The 22,626-nt window shown below is 37.9% G+C and overlaps 1 protein-coding gene across 3 annotated transcripts in view; it reads right to left on the bottom strand.

Moving 5' to 3' along the window:
- The window catches only part of LOC136883454 (protein maelstrom homolog), a 228,650-nt gene that overhangs the window by 108,316 nt on the left and 97,708 nt on the right, over positions 1–22,626 (bottom strand). For all 3 annotated transcript variants that reach the window (XM_067155759.2, XM_067155761.2, XM_067155760.2), the window contains exon 7: positions 5,450–5,634. In XM_067155759.2, the coding sequence (XP_067011860.2) occupies positions 5,450–5,634 (185 nt within the window). The remainder of the gene's footprint in view (positions 1–5,449; positions 5,635–22,626) is intronic.

The following is a 22,626-nucleotide window of genomic DNA, read 5'->3' on the forward strand; positions in this document are numbered from 1 at the left end:
CTTAGCACTCGTAGGTTCTCAGGGAAATAGTCCAGATGTGAGTGTAACATGTGCACCTTTAAACTCATAGTAGATCCTAAATCTTGGAAAGAAACAAGCATTCTCTCCACTATTTGTTTGTAGTCTGGATCCTTTGTATTGTCAAGAGAGTTTTGGACTGCATTCCGGAATGCTACCATTCTGAATGTTCTGCTCGATTTTGTTATAGTCTGAAACACTTTTCAAATTTTAAAAAAAAGCCTCACCTCTTCTTGTTCTCCCCCATTAAGATATTGCTTATCAATGTTCTAAACAATTAACATACCATCCATGATATTTTAAAATGTTTACTATAATTAGAGCTGACTTCCAAATTAAAACTTAAAACCAGTATCGGCAAGAAGTTTTCTGATATCTGGACCTGTGAAGATACCTTCTTTGATTTGGGTATTACTGATGCCTGGGAAATGATGACACAGATACTGGAAGCATTCACTTCCATTGTTTATAGCCTTAACAAATTGTTTTGTAAGTCCTAGTCTGATATGAAGTGGGGGTAAGAGTATATTGGGCTTGCCAACAACACTTTGCTTTACGTTTTTCAAGCCACTGTCTACATGGGAGCCATTCCTTTTGAATTCAATCTTGTGACCCCGCTCGACTCTCCCACTCATACAGAGAACAGGGATGTTTTGTGGAACATGCTTGTAGACCTGTCAGAATACCTATCACTTTAGTTACCACACACTTGCCATTTGTGTTCCTGATACTTGACACATCAACATCATCATTACATTTTCGTATGTTTCTCACATAATAACTGAATAAGCAATGGGAACTGATCCAAGTTGGTTTACACTGTGAAAAAGAACACACTTCAAACTATGCTTGAAGGCATCATCAAAAAGTCTCCAGCAAGTAGGGTCATTATGTGGTACTGAGTTTCAACACAATCCCCGAAACATTGTTGCTGTAAACCAAAGTTCCCTCGTCAGAAATGAGAATAGATACTGTATTTACTCGTGTATTAGATCCCCCCCCCCTCTCCGGTTTTTGAGACGAAGAAAATGAAAAAAAAATTCTTGCATATAAGACCCCCCAATGTAATTCATCAGAGAAGAACGATTCCGCTTCGAAGCGGGTACGAGTCTTATTGCAGCTCTGATGTTGTTGTATGATGGGTATTCAGCCCGGAGGCTGGTTTGATCCTCCACAGTTCCGCCAACAGCTGTCATAAATGGCCTAGGCGTCACTGAAGAGGCGTACTAGGGAAATGAGGAGTGAGGTAGTTTCCCGTTGCTTTCCTCAGAGAGCCAGAAGTTGCTTTTACATATCAGTCTGCCAAGCCCACTGAAATGCATGCACCAACCGGCCCTATGAGCGACATTTTCACATCATTCATAACAGGGACTAGCTGCATCAGGAGTGACATTACTAGCATCGCTCATACCTCTGTCACTTTCATATTGTCATAGCCAAGGATGAGACTGTGACAAGTCAATGAGAGTAACAAATTTATACTAGCCCATACCAGAAGACATGGTGCACTGTAAACACTACATCTTGCCAGCAAAGACATCGCACTAATTTGTGAATAGTTTCGTCCGTACGACCTACGCAATGAAAACGCATCGAATCCATGCGGTACATCTGTGCTTCGTAGTTAAGAAATGTCCATCTCCGTAGCGTAGGTTTACTGCAGCTCTGATGACGTTGCACAAATAGGTGAATAGGCCTAGCTTCAAGCATGCATCAGTTGTGCTATATGTCTTGTTTTTTGTAGTTAATGATGTCCACCAGCGTAATGGTTAGCACAATTAGTTGCTGTTCTCGGGAGTCTGACTTCGACTCCCGGTACCGTACTGCCAGAGATTTACGGATGGCAGGAAGGTTGATATGCGGTAAAAGCGGTACAAGTAACTCCCCTCCACTGGGGGTGTGTCTAAAAACAGCTGTATCACCTCGGGATGAGGAAACGAGTTTACTTTAGTTGAGAAATATTCACGGTTGTTGCTATTCATACAGCAGGCGAGATCATCAACAAAGTGGTCATTTAATATCTCGTAACTCGGACCAATACAGGTACCAGTATATATTTGGAGAGAAGTAACTTTAAAACGTTATAAAAGCTATACAATTAAAAGGATTGTTTTACTAGCCAACGTACCTAACAAATAATAATAATAATAATAATAATAATAATAATAATAATAATAATAATTTTATGTCTCCATGCACTTTAAACAATTTTCGGAGACGCCAAACAAAATATACTACGGTACGCGTTAATAAAAAAGGACACAACGAACGTACGAAATTAAACATTATGGTAATAAAACGCATTACCGCCACACCTGTAGATATCCGTAAATGTGGTATATTTTCCTGTTATTTATTTTCATTCTTTCCGTCTAGGAACTTTTGGCACTATTAGGGCGATAATATACCTAACCTAAACAATGTGGTCTGTCTTATCTCATGGACAGCTGTTTATGTAAATCCTGATGTGATAAATGTACAGAACCAGCATGAAATGTACTTAAAAATAAGAGTCTGTGTTTCAAAAGCCACAGTTATCAAAAGAATGTTTCCAGTTACTATGTATTACATTCGGAAGTACAACTCGTAACATACGCTAGTTATCAGCTGATGGTTTGGCATGCCTTCTACAGCACGGCTTTATTCGGAAGGAGTGGCTTCTGTTACACATACACCAACTGGGAATATCAGAGACCATACCCAGAAACCATTTGGGAATAGATTCACACTGTTTAGACTCTATAGCCGGGAACGAAATTATGTTTAAAAGGTTCAAAAAAGACGGGACCTCGAATGCTCTTGATTGCAATGCATGGCTGCTCAAAGAGAATGAAGCATGGCTGATGCAACTGACGAGATGACAGTGAAGATGACATCACTTGGAATGCCGACATGCCGGTAGCAGGGCAGGGAAGTTGGTGGCGCAAGGCGATAATTCAAATGAAAGCAGTGATTAGGTTGACTGTGTGGTAGGCCTACTGCTGAACTAACAGAGACAAATGACTTGCCATTAAGTTCCTTTGTATCAATATATAATTATATGACAACACGATACCTTTATCCCTCTTTTTCTACAGGGTCGAGTATGAAGCAAGACGAATCTTCGTAACGGTTTTTACGGCTGTATGCCCTTCCTCACCAGAGGAATTAATGAGATGTAACAAATGACGTGATATGAGTGAGTAAAACTGACTTTTATATGTACTGTAGGCCTAACAGTCGTTTCCACCATTTATTGTCTTTTTACGTTTAGAAATACTGCCTTCCGATAAAAATAGAGGGTATAACTGCAAATACATTCTAAGTTTGTTAAATAATAGTATAGAATATTTACACGTACAATTTATAGCTCTTTATAGCCTAGAAGTCACGCGTTCGCTGCATAAAATTTTGAGGTTATCGCATATTGGACCCCCCTTTACTATTTTTGGCTGTAAGGTGGGAAAAAAAGGGGTCTAATACCCGAGTAAACACGGTATTCTTCTTCGTGCTGTTTGTACCAATAGTACATTGTCCCTGGTGCCAACGTGTTTCTTTCACGGAGTCTACCTCAGAAGATTCCTTCGCAAGACCAACATCTCGAACTAAGTCATTTTAACGCACTTTGCTCGAAAAGTTTTTTTTTTTTTTTCTTTTTCCCCCCCAGCAACTTCTGGTGAGAAAAAGTAGTTAAAGTTAGCACCGGCCATTTCTGCCTCATCTTCAGAATGGGAGTCATCATTTAATTGTTTCGGACGCTGCAGTACCGGTACATCAGGGCCATGAAGGAATGTGTAGAATTGCAGAAGAAATATTGTTTGGATACACAATCTTACTTTTTTTCGCTTCACATTTAATGAACGGAAGTAGCAATGAAAACTATGGTCTGTAGGTTGTTGCCACACCATTGGTATTCCAAATGGCAGCGTTGCTCACTCGTTGTCGTAATCAAACACGGGTCCTACAAACTTTATGAGGTGGCCATGCCTTGTTTTCGTCCCCCCAAGTTGATGCCAAAATACACACAGTAGGCCTTTCTGATGAACTCTGTTATACTGCACCACTGTTTTATCGGCACGAAACTTTTACACATATAGCAGAATATTGCTGCACTGTTCATGCAGCTACGACGTGACATTTTGATATAACATCAATATAAAGATTAACACAGTATATCACTCAGCATACAGGACACTACCTACTCTCATTAGCAAGTGAAGTATGACCCAGGACTGAAGCGCAGAAAGCACTGCAACAGAATGGCATTAATCACTAAAACCTCCTATGTTGTACAGTGTTGTCAACTTTAAGCTGTGATGTGATTATCCAGGGTTGCCATGTGTATGCAACAGTTCACATTAATAAATAAACTCAGAAAACTTACTCAAGGCAATACTTCTAACAAAGTAATGTATGCATGAATGTGCATAAAAGAAGAAATATTGGATTTTTAAAGATTTATAAAGAAATGTGATGCGGGAAAAATACCTCTGGATCATATTTCAGGATGCAAAAGTCATTCTAAAAACATATATAGTATGGTGACAATCAAACCAACGCAGGGCAGTGTTATTAAAAATTGGGTTTTCTCCAGTTCGTAAAGCTAAAACGTGTGCCTGTATTTTGTGTATGACAATGCAGAGTCGTATTGTGGCAAGAAGAAGGGGCCTTCTAGGGTGTAAGTAATTTTGTTCTTTCTGAGAATGCACCAATTCTTATGAATATTTTAATTAAAACTTGTAAAAATCTGAATCTGGTCTAATTTGTTCAATGTCCGTTCGGACATGTTTGCCGGAAACATCACAATGCCTTCTTCCAGATCCCCTCATATAAGGGTCATTTCGTAAGTCATGACAACTGTGTTATACCTTTGGATAAGGTACTAGCGATGTAAATCCACTTTATATGTCTGAAAGCCAATGGATTGTACATCTCAATATTAGCACCAAATTGTGTCTGGCTACAGCAGCTAATGGCAAGGAGCAATTAAAAGGTAAGTAATTAGAAACACTTTTTTATTATGCACACAAATCTTGTGCATCTGCAAAATAGGTTGTAAAATAAGGAACACAAAACACAGAAATAGCAGTATAAATGAATAATTTATGCAAAGTCCAATTCCTGTCTTACATGTCAGTGTGTACGGACACGAGAAGTAAATATACAGTTCAACGGTTGTTATACGTCTACGTACAGGGCAAGACATAAAGAATAACTATTTCAGGAGCCATCTCGGGATTGAGCAAAAACATTCTCCATGAATTATGTTAACTTTGATAAAGAACCCAGAACACTCATAAAAAAAATTACATTTTATCAATGAAAAACTTGGACAGTGGAAAAGGTCAGAAAAAGGTATGAACCGATGATTAAAATGTGGGAACAAGAAAAATCTGAGGGGAAAAAAAAAAGCTTGCAATGTTTTATTGTAACAAGAAGTTATAATACTCACTGCACAGGAGATTCCTGCAGTAAAATTGAACATGTCTTTATCAAGTTCCCTTTCTGCCAGAGCTTCTACAGGGAACCCAACTCCTTCATTCTGATTATGTTTATGTCTTGCACAGGCATTACGCAATTCAAAGAACAGCTTAACTAATGGGTAAACGCGGAAAGCTTTACTTCCTCTCCCATCATCTGAAAATGAAGAACGCAAATTAAGGTCACACAATGACAATATTGCTAAAGGACACTTTTTAATGAGAAAAAAACTTGAAATGACATTTGTTTCACAGCTATCTTGCATTTTCAATGTTTCACTTTAAGACTTAATGGAAATGAAAAGTAGCATGTAAAGAAATTATCATCATATGTGATCAGTTGCGTGGAAAGGGACCCAGAGTTGGCAATGGAAATTTTACAGCAGAGCTGAACAAAGGTATCTGTGGTGTAAAAATTGTATTTCTAGGTTTTGACTTCTTGCGCTACCTGTGGGTCTTCTTAACAAACTAAGTTATACAGTAGTGCAAGTCTTTGCAACTATGTCATGAAAACTTTGTACAACTGTAAGAAAATTAGTGAAAGCTATAACTGTGTTTTTCTCAAACAGCAACAGTCAATAATTAATATCTTCTTAAGTACTGCAACTAGCAGCATGAACTCTTCTTAAAATACTCAGTATCTCATACCTGCCAACTTTACAAAACAAAAAATTCAGGAGACTTTGATATGAAAATGAGGAAATACAACTGGTCAAAACTGTTTATTCTACATGTCTTGCAAAATACAGGAGTACCATGGTATATATTATAACACTTATTGTCTCAAAACCTAACTAAGGCTAAAAATTAAACATCTCGATTTCCTCACATGAAGTATGCGAGTGAGATGATCGGTCTCTGATACGTCTTCCGAATATGGTGTGAGCTCATGCTCCACACGTGTGAATCAGTCATGCAGTTAGATGCCATTACTTAGCAAATGCATAGATTAACATAAGGCATCATGCTCCACCATGATTATGTGAAGCGCAATGCTATTTTTATCAAGTATTAAATTAAAATTCATCAGAATTTTCTCCAAATGACTCCTAAAAATCTTCAGAAAAATCACTAGTCACCATCTTCAAAATTTTACTACTAAATTACTAAAATAGACTCCAAATCTACCGACTAGTATATAGAATAGAACGAACACAAACATAGCACGCGAGAAAGAGAGATTTACAATTGATATATGCGCCGCGAAATACAGGTTTCAATAAACATCACACATTCGCGTGTATTTTTCGTATTAATAAACGTCGATATTTCATTTGAAAGCAGCCAATGAGCGAAAGACTTCCAGCCACTGGCGTACAATGCTGAAATGGCGAGATTTGAAAACAAATGTTTGAAGTTCACCAAAAAATACACTAAAATCGGAAGAAATAATAGAATAATCGGGAGGCAGGAAAAACTGTCGAAAATCGGGAGTCTAAAGTCAAAGAAATATTAATGTTTATTTATTCCACCTATTCAATATATAAAAAGTGATTTTAAATTATAGAGACATGTTTCGCCCTTTCTTTAAAGGCATCTTCAGCCTAAATCTCAATCTGAATTGTGGTTGATTTAAAAAAAAAAAAAATTACAAATGAATGTGAGGATGATGTAGGAAATTTTTTAAAAAAATCAACCACAATTAAGAACAATCAGGAACCTGATTTTTTATCTTTCAGATTGAGATTTAGGCTGAATGGAATGCGACATACAACCACAAATAGGCGCACTTTTTCCGTAATCACGCAACTGTGGCGATAGCTCTTACCCGAGTTGTAAAAGTTTCTTTTGCAAGGGATACAAATAACATTTTCAGGGCTAGAAAAAATGTGATCGTACTAAGCGGTAATAGTGAAAATTTGAGACACAATAACCGAGGTATTTTAATATACTGTAGATTTAATATGAGAATCAGGACCTAAAATTTATGACGTGCTAAGCGGGAAAACGTGTTAATGAGGAACGCACTAACGAGGTTTCACAATATTTTACTTATAAAAACAACTACAATGCAAACAAGATTCCCATTTAACACAGGCTATAGTACTGTGTCACTTTGATTACCTTCCCGTCTCTGTAGCATAATAGTTAGCACCAACAGCCACTGTTCACAGGGGCTTGGGTTTGATTCCTGGTATTGTTGGAGATTTAAGAATGGCAGGAGGGCTAGTTGTGTGGTTGAAATAGTACAAGTAGCTCAGCTCAATTGGCGGTGTGTCCGAAAAGAGCTGTATTACCTCGAGATGAGGATACAGGTTTACTTTTATTACTGTGATGTATAGGACACTGGAATAGGCTAACAAAATCTACCACAATGAAGACAGAATACATAAGTGTGATTCATCTGTAATTTCTCGTATTTTGACCTCGGAACACTATCGTTTAATGTCTGTCATGAAGTAGTCTCAATGTTCGACGCATTCTTCTTTTGCTTCCTACCATTGTTCCACTGGCGCAGAGTCAGCCTTTTGAGTGAATAAACACCATTTAGCATGACTAAGAACATATCACTGGGCTCCAAACCAATTATTAGAGATGGAGAGAAGGTAATTTCATTTCTCTAAAACGTTAAAAGCACTGATATTTTCCAACGAACAAAACTTTTCAGAATAAAAAAATAATTTAAATTTTTTTTTAAAAACCCTACATCAATACCATTATTATTAGAACCAAGGGGTAAAGGATAATATGGGCTAACTGCAGGAACGACTAGTTTTAAGCCTTAGACAGCGTCTAAAGGCACCTGTACAATGTAGAGAACTATCTAGCTAGGCAACCCTCATGGTGCGTGTACACCAGTGGGAGAATTTACTCTCGATAGAGCAGAAGTAGAGTATCGCCAGTGCAGCGCTAGCAAGTTCAAGAAGGGGTAAAAAGGATATGGGTGAGGAATTGGATACAAAAAGAGAAAGTCACATGTAAAGTTGCTGATGGAATTAACTACAGAAGACATGAATTCGTATGTGAATTTCGTACGAATGTCTGATGAAGATTTCCAGTGTTTGCTTCATTAATTACTCCAGAAATTAAAAAGCTGGATACACATCAGAAAAGCACACCATTAGAGCGACTCACTCTGACATAGATTTCTGGCTACAGGTATGCAAGATAAAATAATTCATTAAATTAGATAAATATAAATTTTATTTTCAAACGAAGGAAAAGAAGATAACTAGTGTTGCCTATAATGTTATCGCCTTCTATTTGTAATAAACACAAAGTAACTTTCTTACAAATGACAGTTACAAATCTGGAAGCTACCTTTTTCAGATACCTGCAACAACAATTTCGCAGATTATTTCCGAGGTTTGCCAAGCATTATTTGAGTGTTTGAAGACCGACTACCTGAAGGTAAAGCTTTGGTACACATGTTGAACTTCACAAAGCAGTTTCTCAGCACAGAATTACAGTCAGGAAGCATAATCAGTTGAGTGCACTGCTCTTCAGAAGTATTACAAGTTCCTTCAGGTAAGTTGGAATACGAATAAACTTCCAGTGGTGTAGAGTTGCCAGAAAGGGAACTTTCACAATCTTCTTCTTCTCCCATTGTAATTGCTTACTGGATTGTGTGTTTTAGTCTCCTTCTTGCGAGCACATTTCTCATAAATCTGCGGCTACGAAAACTCTATATCATGTTCATCTCTTGGTTTTACTAATATGGCTCTTGCCTCCTTCACTAGTTGATTGTCTTCATCATTCAGGTCGATTTGTTTCTGCCCCTTCTTTCCCTCCCGAGATGTGTTGGGTGTTATAAACATCGTACCTGAAAATTCTCTTCCCTGAATTATTTCCTCCAAACTCGTTTCAGAATTTTCCTGAAAAATATCATTACATTTTTATATACATACAGTCTTTCTGAATATGTTTTATTTGCAGACACCACATACTAAAGAAGAATGGGAAAATAACCGAAACATTTTACTGAAAACTGGAATTTCCCAAATTGTATTGGTTCACTGGGTGGGAAACATGTAGTGTTGAAAGTACCTCTGAATAGTGGCAATCTTTACTTTTAACTACAAGGGAACATACGGTATTGTTTTAATGGCTTTAGTCAACGCAAGTTACAAATTTTTGAATGATGATGTTGGGTGTAATGGTCGCATATCTAATGGTGGGGTATTTGCTGCTAATTGTTCGCTTTCAACAGCTGAGAAAGATAATAATTTCATTTTTGGTCTGTATTGAACTGAGATTACAATTAAACTAATAATATATTTTGGTTCCACCTATTCAATACAATAACACTAGTTTTGCCTTCCAGAAAATTCGCAAAGACACCAGATGGAAAGGATAATAGAGGCAGAAGTTGTAATGCGAGGTTACATCACAAGTCGATCACAAATGGTACCAGTTTTGACCCTAGATCTAAGTCATCATCAGCCGATCGTTCAAAAGGTACAAGGTAAAGGAAATGCACAGATGAATAAGAAATAACGTAGAAAATATGAAGATTTTTTTCAAGACGAAAGTTTGTGTGGAGCTATATGACACTTGAGTATAAAGCACTAGGTTTTAAATGTCTTTAAAATCTTGATGTGAAGATGAATAAATAGCTGTAGAAAACAATCTTCTGAATATACCTGATCCCAAGCCTTTATCGGGGCAGTTCAATTTGACTCCATGCTTTTACAATGAAAACGTATATGATACCATACTGTTTCTCGAACCAACCTGGACAAAACCGGGTTTTTAATTTCGGAACCTCCTAAGCACACCGTGTGGTGGAAAAACACCTACAGATTGGTATCCACCCGATTCAGTGTTTTAAGACGGTCTATGCAATTACCTCTAGTCCAAGTATCAATGACTGTACTTTCAATTTGTTCTTTACATCATTTTTTGCTATCACAAAAATATTCACCTCCAGGGACATTTGACAGCCAAGAGCTTGGAAATTCTTCTCCTGGTAATTGGAGAGAAGGAATCCAGAAAGCACGTTATTTCCCTTACAACAACTTGCACAATCAACTCACGTGACTGCTCCACACACTGAGGCCTCCTCTCACAACTTTGAACTGACTACTCAACACAACAACCACCACGTCTTTTGGAAGTGAGCCTGCTATTATATACCTGGCGATGGAAGTTGTTTTGTCTTCGGTCACAGCCAAAACACAAGTGTTCTAGTTTTGCGTTCTAGAAAATTCACAGACACCAGATGTAAAGGATAATAGAAGCAGAAGTTGTAATGTGCAGTAAGGCTCCCTCTACTCTCCTGTTTGGATTCTGGCACAGAGTCGGTGATTCAGTCAGTTTCAGGAACTATTGAAGGGGTTTCACAGGAGCTGACAGTCTCATTACCACGTAACATTACCCCCTTTTCGAGAGGAGCTGAATTGTCCCAATCAGTTATCTTCTTCAAATGTTCGTTGATAAGCTGCCAATGTCCAGATGCACAACATGCACCTTGTAACTTGGGCTCCGTAGTATGTGAAAGACTCATGCATTCTCTTCAGAACGCAGCAAAGTCGTGGAATGTCTTCGGCAGCTTGGGAGACAAGCCTCTTTTCCTTGTGGGATTATACAGCCACACTAGGTCGTTCACACAATATCATGTGCCGTCCACTTGTATTCTCCTTTCATTCAGTCGCTTTCAGAATCTGCAGCAGGTTATGGAAGAAGATGCCTACATGGACAGAAGTAAATGGAATGTGCTCATTCAACTCACCCAGGAAACTGGAAATGGTAAGATGATGATGATGATGATAAGTACAGGTTTATGGCCCTGAAGATCAGCCGACCTACCTTATTGTGATTATTATCTTCAGGGAACCATAAAGGACCAAGTTTACCAAAATAATCCCTATACCATAGAAGAACTGCAGGACAAAATAAATATTACCAAAGCAGAATGACAAAGTGGAAAATTATTTGAAAAAACAGCTCAAAATTTTTCACATTTCAAGAAGTTCAAGAAATTAGTGTGTAAAAATGCAAAATTTGCATTATTTCTGTAAAAAAAAAAAAAAAGCAAGACTGTGTAAAAATTTGCTTTAGCTCACATGTGTAAAATGTAGGTTCCTTTTTTTTTTTTTTTGCTAGGGGCTTTACGTCGCACCGACACAGATAGTCTTATGGCGACGATGGGATAGGAAAGGCCTAGGAGTTGGAAGGAAGCGGCCGTGGCCTTAATTATGGTACAGCCCCAGCATTTGCCTGGTGTGAAAATGGGAAACCACGGAAAACCATTTTCAGGGCTGCCAATAGTGGGATTCGAACCTACTATCTCCCGGATGCAAGCTCACAGCCGCGCGCCTCTACGCGCACGGCCAACTCGCCCGGTTGTAGGTTCCTACCAATGATCCTCAAATCTACATTACTTTATTGAATCTTGCCAGCGCTGCTTTGATTGTCCTCCAGAACAATGACATTTACTGTCAAAATGAAGGACGAAGTTGGCAAATGTATTAAATGATGGACAAGGATGTACCCACTGGTGTACTGTGTCGTTCCTAGCGAGGTTGATAAGGGAGACGCCCAGCAGAGCATTCTCCGCCCTATGGCATGCAGCTAATGTTCGGTAATTTTGTTGGCAGGTTGGCATTCAATTTCCAACATCGAAGTGGTCACACCACTATCCAATATATCTTAAACCTGAGATAAAGTGGTATTCTCTAGCAGCCACAAATACCACCTAGGACCTCCTTCCAATGCATTCAGGTTGCAAGGCTTACATTACGTACCGCGCTGTAACCATACAACAGGGTTACAGATTTCATTCAGCATTTATTATCATCATCATTAATTGACCCGATACATTAGATTTTGTATTCTGTTTTTCATCATTTAGACTGTAATATAATTAGGTATCATGCAATATTATGTCATTTAATCATAGGATAAGGGAATTTTGTTTGTAATTATTATGTACATAAATAAGTGAGATATGTTGATTGGAAATGATCGTGTTGGGACTTGTAACTGTCTGTAGGTGAGCTGGCAGGATATTTTGCAACCAAGGCTATGTTTAACTGAGGTGGTATTAGCCAAGCAAATTTTCCGCTGACACATCTAAGGTGGTGATGGTTTATACACTTGGTGAGGCTAGTTAGACACGTGACTACTTTTGTATAGTGAGTGGCCATGTGGTTTTGATAGTGTGTCCGTATTCGCCAGCTACCGTGTGTATATGTGGAAGGGATGACCTGATAGTAGGGAGACGTGGGGTCATCACTAGTTTATAAAAGTCAAGGTAAGAATAGTTGGCCCGTCCAAGAGTGGTGGTCAGAGCTAAGAAGTGGTCTAAGTGTTCTGAGAGGTGTTTGGAGAGGTCTAAGAGTAGTGGTCTTCACTGAGTAGAGACTTGTACTGGGCTGATAGTGAAGCAGCAGTTAGATCTTCGCAATATAATTTTATTTTAGAAGATTCACCAGAGATTTAGTGCCGTGGTCAGAAGAGGTATAGTAAATATATATCGGATTTAACCGATATGTGCAGTTAACAGTCGTCATGGTACTTCGAATTCTTTACTGAATTCTACTATCCAATTTGCGAACTTTGTTCGAGAACTGAATCTAATGTAGATACATACATCATCGCATAGAACTATTGTATTTATTTCAATAGTCTCTATAGTAGCTATCAGGACATGTGAAACTAGATAGTATGCCTGGATATTACAGGTTCTTTTAGTTAAGTTTTCCAATTTCTAATAATAAATATTGAGAGGGAGTAATCGCATTGGAGCTTACTACACTCGGACAGGGAATGTAGGTCAACTCCAGGTTACATAAGAAGATAACAGCAGACGGCTTCCCACTTCTACCCGACGATTTTTTCAGGAATTTCAAGTTCAACAGTGGTGTGTGCAGAAATCAGGTAATTACAACATCAGACATGTTATCCATAAATAACATGAAGAAGAATGTAATCAGCAGCGATATCATAGTTTAATTCAAGTTCATGCCAACAGCTTTCTTTGCGAATTTTCTGTTCATTGAACCCATGACCTATGTGTCCCAAGAAATTTGAGTCTTAAAGTTACCACATGAGGCACCATATTAATCATAATGAGAAGCTCGAATATATATTCATATCGCAGGGGCGGAACAAGGCAGGAACGTTGCCACACTCTTTCTCACGCTATGAGACGTGACGTCTCCCGCACGTGTCGAGGGTGGACAGATACAGAATAAAGTGTTGGTTAAATAAATATATTTATTAAAAGGAATTAGCAGTGAACGTAATGTAATGAGTGTCCTGTAACTTTCTGTGAGACAATTGGTCTTTAGTAATACAGATTTGAGATTGCTAAGCAGTTTCCGAGAATATTTCATGAGACGCGCGTCTATTCAACACACGCCACGTCGTCAGAATATAGTGCTCACCAAATGAGGTCATTTAACCAGTAAATTTGGTACGAGATGATTTTAAATGTTCATGAACAATTTCACTAGTGATTTAGCAAGTACTTGGTTACAGTAAAAAACTGCTTTAAATACATTTCCACAAGGTCTCCAAATGTACGCAAAATTTCTTGGCGGCAAGGAGAAATGCCCAAGAGGGGGCACGGAAAACTATAAATAAAGGGGTGCGCCATCTTGAAATCACCCTACATTGAATCATTGGAGTTCGTAAGAGAAGGTCATACTGTTGAGTAAAATTGGTCGGCGAGTAATAGACTAAGTCCAGCAGAAACTTAGATTTTGGCCAATGAGGCTGGGGTATTGTCTCCAAGTGGAGATAGTTTTTGTTCATTACAGTATTAATCATACGTAAAGACGGTCGTCTCAACGCCGAAGCAGTATTAGTGAAATACAAATAATATTGTGTCATAAAAGAAAAAGAGTATTTCGTGTGCAGGCGACAGTCCAAACATTCATGTTCGGTCAATGAAAATATCGAGTGAGAGTATTTCTTTTTTTTGTGCCTTTATTTCAGGAAAGAAATATGTATAAAACTAAATTAGAAGCCAGAACTGTTAAAATAGCTAAATAAACATCGGAGGGTTGCTGGTGAGCTTACATGGAAGCTGACGTGCAGTTAAGGTAGGTGGAAGTGCCACTATCACCGCCTAGGTATCTGTTTTGTGATGTCACACTTATATTTTGTAATGGGTATTTATGACGCAGTTTGGTCACCCATTTGTTTCGTGAATGTCAGAAAATATGACGAAAGGTTATTTGTTTTTCATGCTTGGATAAAATTTATAAATAATGAGTGCCGTGTAATGTGTTGTAAACAGTCAATTTGAGGGTTACGAAGCTATATTAACGTCTAAAATAAATCAACAAATCCGTCAGCTTATTTCCTGTATTTTGTGGTGTCAAGTCAAAAAAAATTTTATCTGACGTAAAATTTTCCTGTTTGAATTATGACAGAGGTGGTGCAAGAGATCAGTGGTTGCCCATTTTCAATCGGGTGTAGGCGCGCTGTCGTGTTGAGCAATGTAGATCGGTGAATATCTGTCATGAAGGTACTGCTATTTCTATGTCCATTTAAACTATGTTTGATTGACAATAAATAACAGTAAAGTTTGTCAGTCATTTTTTTGTGAAATCCAGTTCCAAAAATACAAGGTCACGTTATGCGAAGATGTTTCATTATTAGAGTATTGCGTGCAATTATGCGTTGTGGATTCTAAGGATTATTATTCCATTCTTTTTGTCATTGAGATTTTTCGTGTTTGAGGCAAGAGGTTTAAGTCTTGTTAAGATAGGAGTTGAGGTAGGATTTTGTGAATCAGGTGATCAGAAGCCTGTAATTATGCCGGGAGACTCTGTGTGAACCCGAGGAAGATATTTGTATAATGTTTGAGATGAAAATCATGAGGGAATCCACAGAAGTGTAAGTTTGTAACTTGTATAATTATTGAATGACATCTTAAAGTAAATCTCCGTGCATAATCTGTTTGTGGCCAGGAATGTCGTGTTTGTAAATTTTATCAGAGGGGTCGGAGATATCATTAAAGACCAATTTAAACGTGAATATAGAACATATGGAACTTATCAAAGCGATGACAGGAGTTGCTCGCTTTGCTGGACAGCTGATCAGGCAGACCACGGCTCGGAAGATAAAAGTAACTTGCCGGTTCTTAGTCAACGTGTTGAAAATCAGACCGCATTCTTTAGAATGTAGTTAGTAATTTTTGCAAGAACTAATTGAAATTTTCATCCATGAGTAACATGTGTGTCATGAGATAGCATTCTATAATATTAACTTGTTTAAATGAGATCTGAATGTATATTTGAAATCACGGAAGTTAGACTATAATGATCGAAGTTTACCCATTTCCAGGGTGTCCAAAAGAGAGTGCTGGTAGTAGTTATTGATTTAATTTTTGAGGGGTGCACAAAGCCTTATGTAAATAAATGTCATGATGGGATGTGAAATAGTATTTGCCTTACATTTTACGTCGAGTTACTTATGCAGATTTTTAGTATTTAATAATAAGGGTTATCCAAGTGTTAATAATTGCTAGTGTAAGATTAAACTTATGGTGTGATGTCATGAAACAAGATATAGTACTGGAAATAAATGATATGTAATTTTTTTCCAGCTGCACGATATCAAGCGACGTTAAGCATTATAAAATATAAGATAACGTAAATAAATTTGAGTAGGGACTTGTTAAAGAAACTATTCATCCGCGGAGATAGAATTTGTTGTTAATTATGATTTTTATCTATTAAAAAATTTTATGAGAACTAAAGTCAGGCCATTCTATCCGGTCGATTTCCTTCATTCTTTTTTAACTGAAAGGTATCCATGCACAGGTTTGTCATCAGGTACTATAAATCACTTAACTTCCGTCTTCCTCAAATTATTTGATTTTTCAATTTTTTGTCTCTTTGAAGCAATCACATCTTTGATTCTAATTAAGGTACGGAGTTCGTTTTGGCCTAAGAACACTCAGTGGTCAAGTTCTTTCATTTCAGCTCTTAACTATTGAAATTGGTTGATTCTGAGGAAAGTTATTAGTGCACATTCAATTTGACGTCTCATTTCTTCAACATTTTTTTCTCATTGAAACAATCATATCTTTCGTTCTAATTGAGGTACGCAGTTTGTTTTGGTCCAAAAACACTTCATTTTGAGGTAATAACTACTTAAATTGGTAGATTCTGAGGAAAGTTATGAGTACATTTGTCTCCAAGACGACGATCTTTTGAAGGACAGTTGGGCGCATAGTGTTGTTCAGGGGAACGTTTAATTCAATTTCTTTGTGTGATGTATTTTCAAGTGTTTTGTCGACATAACATTACATTCTATTACCACCATTACATTCTATTACCACATGGATTACCATATGGATGTGAAACATGGACGATAACTAGCTCAGAAAGAAAGAGAATAGAAGCATTTGAAATGTGGTGTTACAGAAGAATGCTGAAGGTGAGATGGATAGATCGAATCACGAACGAAGAGATACTGAATCGAATTGGTGGGAGGAGATCGATTTGGCTAAATTTGACGAGAAGATATAGAATGATAGGACACATCTTAAGACACTCAGGACTTGTTCAGTTGGTTTTTGAAGGAAGTGTAGGTGGTAAGAACGGTAGGGGTAGACCAAGATGTGAGTAGGACAAGCAGATTAGAGCAGATGTAGGATGCAATAGTTATGTAGAAATGAAAAGGTTAGCACAGGATAGGGTGGAATGGATAGCTGCATCAAACCAGTCTATGGACTGATGACTCAAACAACAATAACAACAACAACAGATCATATGCTTTATTTCATTAACTCGAAACTTTGCAAGTACATCCGTGAGGATAGCAACGAGCAACACCATACTTTGTACGTTGCGGGCGGAGCCAGCTGGAAACTGCTAGTAAATCATTTTCATTTATTAAATTAAAACTCGGTGGAAACTGTATTTGTGAAATAACTTAAAGCCAAGTGAATGACTGTGAAATAATTTAAAGCCACGTGAATAACTTGATTCTGGAAATCTTAGTTTATTTTGCTGGGAAATATAAATTATTAATGTAACGCTTAAGGGGACATGTCTGAATGTAATGGATCTTACTGAAGCAAAGTATTCTGAGCGTTGTTGTTGTTGTTGTATTATTTGCCTTTGATTGATTGAGCATTAAATGTGATGGGGTCAGTAAAATGGAAACCTTGGTCATCAACCGATGTAACTTAATTGTGTTTAGCCTTCAGCTTAGAAACCTGGATGGCCATGGGGTCATCAACCTCAGTGAGTTAGATTAAGGCCATATGCCATTATAGCATCATTTTCCTTGCAGTCATCATCCACAATGAGAAGAAAATTAGAAGGTTAGATGTCGGTCTATGATATAGTCGCAAGTCACATCGATTCAAGTAAGGGTCCATGCCGAACAACCACTCTGTGGCACATACCGATTAGACTGCCTTAATTATACCAAGAGCCCAGAGTTCATGTTACGAGGGCAGGACCATCACGAATCATTATGATGGTACATGTAGTCTCACATGGAAGCCGAATTTAAGGATTTCCAGACTTTCTTTCTTCACTCTTAATTTGTGAAAATGGTTTCTATAGTCCATCCTCATAGTAAGTGTCTTTCTAGATGACCGAGGTGTGGCCTGGCCTCGAGTGCGAGGAACTATGGGAGCTGGTAGTGGGGGAAGAACTTGATCCTTTCCTCCAGCTGACACAGTCGAGTTCAGGCAGCGAACATAGCTCAGGGAGCTGATTGAAATAGTGAGGAAAGCTTGTCATGATTGTGTTAATCTTCTCGCTCCGGGCAAGAAATGTTCCCGGGTCAAGATGGTCATTGGTGTATTAGTACATGCATCACTTTAACTCAAATGTGTAAGAATTACTTAATATGATACACTATACTGTACATTTACAAATACAGTCTTACATTTCACTTGTCTGTGTTAAACCTTGTCAATTAACCACACAGGTCTTTGAACATAACATTCTAAAATTTCAGTTTTATTCCAGTACGGAAATACTTCGTATCTTTCATAGTAAATGTTGGTGAACATCAAGAAATCAGAGGGTAATACTTAAAAGAATTCATACAGGATGATTCTTTCGATGCAATGTCGTATATACCTCAGTGTATAGCAAAAGAGAAGGTAATTGTTTTGGCACTGTGTAGTCTTTAATTTATTCCTGTGCCATTCATTATTATTCATTGTTACAATATGACATCTGTTATATAAAAATGAAAGATTTGAACCATTTAGTAGAAAATCAATTGAACATAAGATAGTAGCTTGCAACTAGTAATACTGCGAATAAAAGAAGTTCCTTTAAAACTGTAAAAAAAAAAAAAAAAGAACCCCATGGCACTACAGCCCTTGAAGGGCCTTGGCCTACCAAGCGACCGCTGCTCAGCCGGAAGGCCTGCAGATTACGAGGTGTCGTGTGGTCAGCACGACGAACCCTCTCGGCCGTTATTCTTGGCGTTCTAGACCGGCTTTAAAACTGTACTGTATGCAAAAGAAAGGCATATCGATCGGTACGCGCTATCAGCTCTTCAATCGTCTAAGCAACAGGAGTAAGTTGTTTCCACGGAGAGCCCAAATATATAACCTACTTAACCTGATTTTTAGTAAAATACATATAAAAGAGGTTAATTAATGCAAATTTGTCAGGAAAATGCAGAGAAATCCGTAACTGTCGCAGGTATTTCACTCACCATTCCACAATTTCTGGTCTCTCGACTAAAATCTTTTCCACAATTTCTGATTTCTCAATTAAAATCTTACCCTGTGATTGGCATTTCCTCCAATGAAATCCCAAGTCACGCATTACTTTTTGCAGAGTGAGCGACTGCACTGCACTATGTCATCCCCTTCCAAAGCTTCAGAAAGGTTTTTCTAAAGTGGGCACTTCTTTTTTACAGCGTAAAATTCATGAATCTTTTTCCTAATAGCTGCTTTTACAAAATCATCAACCGGAACTCTCTTCTTTCTTTCACCTTGTTTTCCTGTTGGAGTCCTAAACTTAAATTCCCCCTTCATCCCTCCTTCATTATCTTCTTCACCAGTGTTGTTCCCACTCTTGTCGCTTCTGAAACTGTCTGCACAACATTCAGTTTCAAGTCGTGTCTCGCTTCATAACTTTCATATGTTCACTCACTTTAAAAACAATTTAACGTGCCTGATATCTTCAGTGGTCCTCCAGATTTAGAAGACGACCTAGAAACCACGCTCATTACTATAGTTATTTCAACTTAGCCACACGTAACAACATGCAACGCTCGAGAGACGTTTTCACTTCATCGCTAGCCTGGCGACTGAACCTGCTGCAGGAGTGGGGGGACAATAGCTCCCACCACTGCATGCGCAACCATTTCTCGCGCAGGACGCTTTCAACCAAAATGGACTATAGTAAGGATGCCCATCAGGCAGTTAAGTCAAAGCTTCTCAAACCATTATACCTCTCCTCTGCGTTGCAATTATTGTTGCAATGATTGGACAAGACGAGTTCAAATTATAATGTTGATTTCCGAATTTTCCTCGTTAATTCTTTAATAAACCACAAATTTTCTAGAGTTATCTTTTATAGAAGTAGATAGATTAGATATACTGAAACCCGTCTTTTACCTCAGCAATTGACAAAGAACCCGGTAGTGACCCAAGAGACAGATTTCATGCCAATTGCTGATAGGTAAGGAAGGTAGGTATCCTTTATGGACCAGCAAGAGTTTAATATGTAACAACAAATCTCAAAGGGTGTATTTTTAGCGATAAATTAAAGTACAGCAATGCTAGTTCATTGCGACGTAAAGAAGAGTCATGAATTCAGTTTTCTTTTAATAAGAATAAGTGATTCTATTTCCGAGTACAATCCTCAATTGTGGAAATGCACCTGTAATCTACTATTAACCTGATCCATATTCCTGTCTATTGCCAGATGTGTGAATATATCATCTCACGCCTTGAGATAAGTGAGATAAGAGGCATCCTATCCGAATTTCGTTGCATATTACAGGAACTGGCGCTCAACAAATTTATAGTATACTGTGTGGAGGAAATAGTAATAGTAGTTTTAATAGTAGTAACGTGTCGCTTCAACATGGAGTGCGAAAGGTTCAGAAAAAGATATTCTGAATGGCAATATACATGGATTAGTTTTTTATGGGTACGCACATGTTAAGTTAACCGAGTAATGTTAGGAAGGTCATTTTGTTGAATTTTGTATTTAGGGGTAATGTAAGAGGAAGTGCAAGGGGAAATAGCTTTGAGATCACAAAAAATTAGTAGGAAACCAAAGATGGACAAGAATAACAATATGCAGTCAGGTGATGAGCCTGATGTTGTGTCCAAGGAAATCCAAGGTGATAACATGAATAGGGAGTTGGAGTTGGTGGAACCTGCTAAAAGCCAGATAATAGTAGAAACTGAGGAAAATGCTGTCATGCAAAATCAAAGTAAAGGGGGGATTGACCTTGGTTTATTCAATTTGCTGATGTCTAAAATGAATGAGGAGAATAATATCATTAATAAGAAAATTGAATCTTGGAACAATGCCAATAATGAGAAAATTGAATCTCAGAACAAGGTCATTAGCGAGAAAATTGAAGCTCAGGCTAATAGTATTAATAAGAAGACTGAAGAAGTTAGTAATAAGATAGATCATAAAGTGTTAGAGATAAGTAAGCAAATTAATAATTTAGAAAGTAAGGTAAACAAGGAGTGTAGTGATATTAGAGCTGAGATGGAATTGAGTCGGAGCAATCTCCATACGGAAATCGAGCAAATTAGTGAACCATGCATCAAACAGGAGCATAAGATTGATGAATTAGGTGCCAAGATCGAGTCTAATACAGAGGAAATCAATGAGTTAGTGGAAAAAAAGTTTGAAAAGATAACCAACACAGAGGAGCAAGAAACTAGGAAATGTATTAGTAGGAAGGAACAAATGGAAAGGACTTGCTGACTTAGTCTCTTGTCCCAGCTGTAACTGCTCCCGAGCCGCCTCACTCCTACCCTTTTATAGCCGATTGGCCGGGCGCGTGTAGGGTGGGCCGCGCTAGGGCAAGAGGCGACGTCGTGAGGGCCTCTATCCCCACAGTACTTTATTTACAAATATATGCATAGATGCAACAGACATTCTTACAATTAATATACACACAGAGAAGTAGGTGAACTAGGGAGTGAAAAAAAAAAAAAAAATCGTTATCACACAAGGCGAGAGAATCTGAAGAAAAGTTGCAAGAGGAATTAAGAATTTAAGAAAAGGCTGAGGAAACAGTGGAAGAAAAATTTCTGAGTTGCCAGAGAGTACTCCAGCAAGAAGTGCGTGATAGTAGGAATGTACGTGAGATAATTGTAACTAATGGTTTAGCGACTAGAGACCATGATATAGCTAAGTTTTCTGGAAAAGAATTCAGCCCAATGGAATTTATGAGAGTAGCAGAGAAGAAATTTGCTATTCAATTAAGACACAATATTATTAGCTGGGAAACTGTATTGGAGATCTTATCTAATGCTTTCATGGGAGAGACTAAGTTTTGGTTTCAGGTATATAAAAGCTCGATGTCTAGTCTAACTGAATTTAAGGAGAAATTTACAACTAAATTTTGGAGTGAAGGTGTTGAGAGAGAGAGAGAGATTGGCAGATATGATTCTAACGAGGGTGTTAGAATGACAGAATACCATATTTACGCGAATAATCCCCGCACCCTAACTTTAGGAAGGCTGATTTTGAAAAAAATTGCCAACATTGACGCAAATAAAACCCGCACCTCAATTTCGTGAGCCAAATTTTAAAAAAAATTATGCAGGTATTATTTGCATAGATACAGTATTTTTTGGCTCATGTTTTGGTGTGGGGAAATTTAGAATGTATTGGACCTGAGGCTGATATAGATAGACTTATCGCAAAGCACTATCCTGATAGAATGTGAGAAGCCGTTTGTATGCAAAGAGTGGAGATGATTAAGGAAATGGAAATATTGTTACGAAGTTTTGATGCCTTGGGAAGTAGCCTGAATAATAGCAGGACTCACAATACGAATGTAGAAGGAAGGGGTAATCAATCTAATAATCAGGACAGGCCTTCGAATAATCATAATTACAGAAGAGAATATCAGGAGAGACCTAATAGTAATTTCCGCAGGGAGAGAAATTATCAAAATAGTTCGGAACATTTCAGAACTGGGAGGCGTGAATATGGAAATCAACCAGAAACTGGGAGGTGGGAAATTACAGGCAATAATAATAATAATCAAAATAATAATGAAACTAGAG

Source organism: Anabrus simplex, chromosome 11, assembly GCF_040414725.1.
Source record: "Anabrus simplex isolate iqAnaSimp1 chromosome 11, ASM4041472v1, whole genome shotgun sequence".
In the NCBI taxonomy this organism is placed as follows: domain Eukaryota; kingdom Metazoa; phylum Arthropoda; class Insecta; order Orthoptera; family Tettigoniidae; genus Anabrus; species Anabrus simplex.